General features: G+C 35.1%; 1 protein-coding gene across 5 annotated transcripts in view; it reads left to right on the forward strand.

The window, feature by feature from the left end:
- The window catches only part of LOC105560918 (putative fatty acyl-CoA reductase CG5065), a 21,057-nt gene that overhangs the window by 4,349 nt on the left and 9,827 nt on the right, over positions 1 to 6,881 (forward strand). The window contains exons 3-11 of one of the 5 annotated variants that reach the window (XM_012010433.1): positions 586 to 725; positions 805 to 927; positions 1,161 to 1,286; positions 1,434 to 1,579; positions 1,657 to 1,766; positions 2,471 to 2,666; positions 2,912 to 3,151; positions 3,234 to 3,512; positions 3,595 to 3,800. The exons of 1 other annotated variant lie outside the window; for it this stretch is intronic. In XM_012010433.1, coding sequence (XP_011865823.1) covers positions 586 to 725; positions 805 to 927; positions 1,161 to 1,286; positions 1,434 to 1,579; positions 1,657 to 1,766; positions 2,471 to 2,666; positions 2,912 to 3,151; positions 3,234 to 3,512; positions 3,595 to 3,685 — 1,451 coding nt within the window. In that variant the 3' untranslated portion in view covers positions 3,686 to 3,800. Of the gene's footprint in view, positions 1 to 231; positions 726 to 804; positions 928 to 1,160; positions 1,287 to 1,433; positions 1,580 to 1,656; positions 1,767 to 2,470; positions 2,667 to 2,911; positions 3,152 to 3,233; positions 3,513 to 3,594; positions 3,801 to 6,881 lie in introns of those variants that run through there. 3 more of the 5 variants (XM_012010436.1, XM_012010437.1, XM_012010435.1) reach the window with 3 other exon arrangements.

Here is a 6,881-nt window from a genome sequence, read left to right on the forward strand (position 1 = left end):
GTCTTGAATTTAAGAGCATTTCTTTCTTATTAGTTACGGAACATCTAAAGATGATGGTAAGACGATCTTAAATATAAGATCTGACTATGAATACCGCTTTTAAGACAATTCCAGGCTATTCAATGTCTCACGATATTCTTACAATATGTCTATGAAGTTTAGTATTAACGATTATTTATTCTTTTGTAAAATAACTAAAGGATAATCTAGTGTTAAATTAAATGTTTACAGAATTTCACTTATGCAGAGTGTTTTTTAATAAGTGCGAAAAATTTTAGATGATTCTTATCGAAAATTAAGGGAGGGTTTTTCATTTAAGCATATACTCCTACGTCCCTCTCTGTGGAGTTATTCCTCCAAAAGTGGAGGTAAAAGTTAGGTTTTTATTTTTTCCTCAAATTGGGAACAAGTTAAAGAAAATCACCAAATTTCATTTCTTTAATTTATTCCAAATTTGTGAAAAAAAATTAAAACCTAATTGTTACCTCCATTTTTACTAAGTTTATTTTATTAATTTTTATTCCTATCCTTGTGTACACATACGTACATATATGTACGTCATTCCTTTATTATTTGAACGTGTAGGAGGTACCGGTTTTCTTGGAAAAATCTTAATTGAGAAACTGTTACGAAGTTGTCCCGATATTTCTACAATATACATATTGATACGCTCGAAAAAAGACAAGAATCCCGAAAGACGACTGGATGAAATGTTTAATAGTTTGGTGAGTGCTGAGAAAAACGATATCAAATAATCATGATGTATTCGTAAAGCATTTTGTTAAATAATTCTATTATTTCTAGCTTTATGACCGTGTGAAAAAGGAAGTACCCAATTTCCGCAAAAAAGTCGTGCCGATCGTAGGCGATCTCGAAATCGAGAACTTAGGATTGTCGGAAAATGACAAGAATATACTAATTCATAAGGCAATTCAGATTATTCTCAGCATTTATTTATTTATATTATATTTTAATGAAAATTAATCCTATACACACACATGCACACAACGTACTCCTACACATACAAACAAAAGATATCCATTTCATGTAAATCTAACTACCATCGTAAAAGAAACTAGAGAAATAAAATTTTCTTCTTTCTCTGTCATTCCTTTCCTATATATTTAAAATATTATTATGTAATGGCGTATTTACTTTAGGTATCCATAATTTTTCACGCGGCAGCTAATATACGCTTTACTGAAAAATTAAAACTTCATATACAAGTAAATATTTGCGGTACCAATACCATTTTGAGCATCGTCAAGCTTATGCCAAACTTAAAGGTAAGTCTTCCTTCCAACAATAAACATATGTTAATGATAAAGATAATTAGTAAGATATTACTTTGTACGCAAACGTCATAGGTTGTTGGAATCAATTCAATTAACATTTTTTTCCGCAGTCTTAATTCTTTGTCATTTATCTTGCAGTCATTTATTTATGTATCAACTGCATATTCGAATTTCAACATGAAGCATATCGGAGAACATGTTTACACATATCCCATTAATTACAAAGATATTATTTCGTTTGTACATACCGTATCCGAAAACGAAATCGAGGAAAAAATGACAAAGTATATATTTCATTCGTTCTCCTTATGATTATAAATTAAATACGTCGGTGTTGAAAGTTAAACTATTATTTTAACAGAATTGTCTCACAATGGCCGAATACATATACATTCACGAAAGCAATGGCAGAAGGGCTTCTCAAAGATGAAGGCCACAATTTACCAATTGGAATATTTCGGCCTGCCATAGGTAAGTAGATTCATTTCATTATTAGACTTTATACCGTAGCAGAGAGAATTTATTATTATCAGATTTATATAATACATATTTAATTTTATTCGCTTATACAATTATCCACTCTGGATTACTGGATCGATAAAATTAATATATTCATCGTGAACTTTTTTCTTCTTATTGACACAGCACTACTAATTTCAGTATTTTAAATGCTGTCGTACAAAAATATAACGTAAAGTATCAAGATTAAATCTGGAGAAAAGGCCTACGCAACCGCTCGCGCAATTTCCAACACATATTATAAACTTAAAGTGATATATTTCTATTACACAAGTGTAATTGTCATTACAAGTACTATCGCAGAAATAATATTTCAAGATAGTGGCAAAAATTGTGATAATAATCATAGATAAAAGTCCTCCATTTTGAGACAGGAGTTTCTCATTCTATAATAATATGAGATAGTACCAAATTCAATCACAAATCTCTTTCCGCAACAATTATACGAATCTAATGATCAATTTACCACTAAACAGATTTCACTCCAAGGGCAATATATTGACTGTAGAACCTACGGATAATGCCTATTAATTTAGCGGAGCCCCGCTATCCCATATTAAGAAGTAGTCTCATAATAGGAGGCTTTCTTCTATTTGTGTGCAAATTTCTGTGGACCACTGACAATGACATAAAATAATAAATATATTATTTTTCAGTTTCATCCAGCGCTCGTGAACCGCTCGTCGGATGGAATGATAATTTCTTCTCAGAAGTAGGAGTACTAGTGTCTATAATAAGCGGTTTCCAAAGATTTGTGCTATGCGATCCAAGCATCCCTTTAAATTTTGTGCCCGTCGATCACACCGTAAACGCTATAATCGCGAGCGCATGGGACGTCTTTACCCAATTCAAGTAATTATCATAGATACAATGATGATATATAATAACATTGTTACGAGCAATGCTATTACAAATTAATTATTTCAATATAGTATACATACAACATTATCTGTCTTTAAACTATACCATTAAAGTTAATGTTACTACAAAACCCTGCCGCGATTGCACATTGTGAACATCAATGCATAATCATTTATCAATACGATACATAAAGAGGTATTACAACTCGCTTATTTTTTAATCGCTTTATCTTGTAGAAGGGGCAAAGACATGTTAGTGTATAATTTCGCACAGACGGCCGATGAACCGACTTTGGGTGAATGGTTGTATAAAATTCTCGACATAAATGAGACATATCCCATATACACAGCTCAATGGTTGCCTTTTGTAATAATATCACGAGGGAGAATACTACCTCGTCTTTGCATTTGGCTCTATCATTTGCTTCCGGCGTTACTTATAGACACCGTAAGCATTTGCATGAACCGTCGTCCGAGGTATTACGATAATTGGTATAAATGAATGCTTAATGCATATCTGATACTTTATGGAAAGTTAACAAAATTATATAAAGTAAAGAACAACTTATACATCTTTCAGATTGTGGGAATTATATAGAAAGATTCATAATACAACTTATGCAATGGCACCCTTTATAACAAGGCGTTGGATTTTTTCCTGCGACAACGTTGAAGCGATGTGGAACCATTTGAAAGAACAGGATCGACAGTTATTTATGTTTTACATGAAGAAATTTGACTGGACGACATATTTTGTTGATCATTTCAAAGGCATTCGCTTTTTTTTACTCAACGAAGATGATAGTACTCTAGAAATAAGTCGTATTAGATATAAAAGGTACATGTGTCTCCTAATATTTGGTTCATTTTATTTTAATTTTATATCAATTTTTATTAAACAATACAATTGTAACTTTTAGGCTTTACTGGATCCACCAAACCTGCAAAACTCTACTTATCTTTGTCGCCGTTTGGATCGCCGTAATTATATTTCTAAAATTATTTACATAACTTTTACACATTTTTCCTAGAACATAAACATACGCTTTGCGCACGCTATTTGTTCTTTGGCGTTATATGTATATTATAATCGGGAATAATTTTTATTAAATTATCTTAAAAACAATCTATTCTATGCACAACCACTTTCTTCCATTCCTCTCCATTTACCGCATTTCACTTTTAGTTTCTATACAAGAAAACTCCAAAAAAATGTGTACACAAGTATTTACTAAAGTTGGAATACTATTGCAACGGCATATTCTTGCCACCAAATCAAGTTAAAAAGTCCTGTATCATTTTACTTCCCGATAAACAGTTTTGGGGATATCGTATAATAAATATTGAAAAAGTTGCCAAGTTTTCTTTGAATATCTTAAAAATTATTGTTTTAAATGGAACCCCTTATTTCTTATTACATATTCTTGTAACTGATCTCGAGACCTTTTCAAAACACTACAGACAAACTCTTTTTGGTTAAGTACTTTCGAGATGTGAGTTGACAAAGTTCAAGTACCGCTAGCACTAGCAAGACTTACATCGTCGAGTGCGCAGGCAATTTTTTAAATTGGATTTCGCAAGTTAAAATTTTATTTAAGAAAATTTAAGAAATCACATACCTCTTGATATGACCAGCTGTATATCGCATGGTCTACTGTCTATCGCCTCCACACGATAGTGCTAATGCTAGCGATACCTGAACTTTGTCAACTCATATCTCGAAAAGTACTTAAAGTACTTAAAGAATTTATCTGTATTGTTTTGAAAAGGTCTCGATGTCAACTACAAGAATGTATAATCAGAACTAGGGGGTTCTATTACAAAAAATGGCGGTGATCTTCGTATAACCATGAAAATTTTTTTTTTTCGAAAATTTATTTTATTGTTATATAGCCCTTTTAAAACCGTACAACTTTTGTCTGAAACGTTTTTCCGTATCTCCTATATTTTTCGAGATATTTTACCGGTCCGGTACTTTTTACTCATCCTGTATATGTATAAGTATTTTTCTGTTGTCGAAGGACTTTCGGATTTTACTAAAGATAGGCACAAAATATTGTAAACAAAAATAAAAAAATAAAATGTAAAAAATTTGCTTCGGTCTCCCCTACAATATCGGATGACGCGCGATAGGCAATTGCCTCGATCTCGGGCTTTCCTTCGGCTTTTAGCCCGATGATCGAGCTGCCAGCGTTCTCGGTACTCGATCGAGATTACTCGTAATCGGGCCGAGACTCGCTGATTCTTTGCGGAAATTAAAGTAGGTTACGGGTTCAGATTTCTGTGGCTCGATCACGCAATATTTGGTCTTACGCAAGTAACCTTATAATTAAATTGTTTAAACTGCTTATTGTCGCATTTTTGTTACCTCCTTATGAAATTGGGGTACAATAATATAATAAGAAATTTTAGAGACGGTGAAAGAGTTGCGGTACGTGAATATTTAGACAAAAAAGCCAAATGGCGTTTTGAAAGCGTAATTAGAAAATTAGGTAAAATACACTACGAAATTAAATTAGACAGTGGCAAAATTTGGAAACGCCACGTAAATCAAATAAAAGCGATAGGAAATAAGATTAGCGATAAGATACAATACCGCGACCTGGACCATAATGGTCCGATAGACGAGATAGGAGATACCTCGATGGAGGAAAATAATAATATTTATAAAACCAAACCCATTCCGAAAAACTTCGGCTCTGATAGCTGGAGAAAGAGCTCCAAACACAAGAATTCAAGGAAGGGCGGTCTTCTAATTGTTACGTCCTGTGGACTCCACGATTTCTCTCTTTCAAAAAACCATAAGAAACATGTTTTTCTTCCCTTGGAAACTACAATTTTAGAAATCAGCGGATATCGACTAGCCAACGCATGAGTCCCCTCCCCACAAAAAATTGATTGCCAGAGTATCACTTTTCGAAACTCGAAACGTAAAGTGCCCTGATTGTTGCTGGTCGATAGCCGTTGAAATAATAAAAAGGGGAGAAACAACAGACAGGATGGGATCAGGCCCCTTCAGACGACAGTTTCGAAATTCAGATTTCCAAAATATGACCCAAAAGTGAAACTCGGGATTTTTTGAAAGTCGCTGAAGGAAATGATGCCCATAAATAAATATCAAAGGGCGACAACGACTTAATGGTCGAGTTGCCAATAAGAAAGACAACTCCTTGACACCTCCAAATAGTCCACCAATGAAGAACCAAAATCCAAAATCTCCTTCCACGTCCCATGACCAAGATCCACCCCCGAAAAATTGTATATAAACCAGGAGCCTGCTGGCTCAGCCTCTTTGGCAGCTCCCGACTCCACCACGGTGCAGTTCTCTCCAAGTACCTCGCGATTTCAAATTATAAGTTGACGTAATTCAGTTACTACTCCGTGCAGTTATTTTGTACACTACTTTTTAGGAGCAGATTGGTTAATTTGGATGTTTGAGATTCCTCCAGGTATCTCATATGTACTGCCCTCGCCATCTCACGGTGATTCGTAAGGCCCGGTGGGACCGCGTGCGCGACCGCGCGACCGTGTAACAAGCGCGTGACGGGCACGTGGAATCGGCTCCCGGGCTTGCGCGCAAGCTCAGAGAGCACCAGTCGTCGTGAGAAAGTCGTCGTTGTAAGCTGTGGTAAAGTTCGCATCGGCTGACGAAAAGTATCGCGCTCGCGCTCACGGGTTAGCTCACATTGACAATTAGTGCTCACTCAGGGACAGACTCATAAGTTCAGTGCACAAATCGAGTGCATCGGTGTTCTGCGCAAAGGCCTCTCACTTTGTAAGTGCACGCACGCTTGTAGCCGGCCACCGGCTCAACGGGCGGCACACCCCCGACGGCCTTGTGCGAACAAGAGAGCTCGACGGACTCGCTCACCCAAACTTATACGACAAGTAACTCTCACCTGTATATAGTGTACATACAATTAAACGTTCGACTCATTTTTAAGAAACGGAATAGTACACTGAGAAAAATGTCCGATTAAATATAATCGGATAATCCAATTACATGATAACAAACGGATATATCCGATTAAATTTTATATCCGATGAAAAATTTGATCGGTTTTTCAATGAAATTTCATCGGTAATTGCATTTCATCGGATAAATTTCATCGGATATATCCATAATTTAATCGGAAAACGTAATCGGAAAAATTAACCATCGGACATACTATTTAATTGGTTTATCCGATGAAAATTTTTCTCAGTG

The sequence above is a fragment of the Vollenhovia emeryi genome, unplaced genomic scaffold (genome assembly GCF_000949405.1).
Source record: "Vollenhovia emeryi isolate VEMERY1.0 unplaced genomic scaffold, V.emery_V1.0 DF939216.1, whole genome shotgun sequence".
NCBI lineage: Eukaryota > Metazoa > Arthropoda > Insecta > Hymenoptera > Formicidae > Vollenhovia > Vollenhovia emeryi.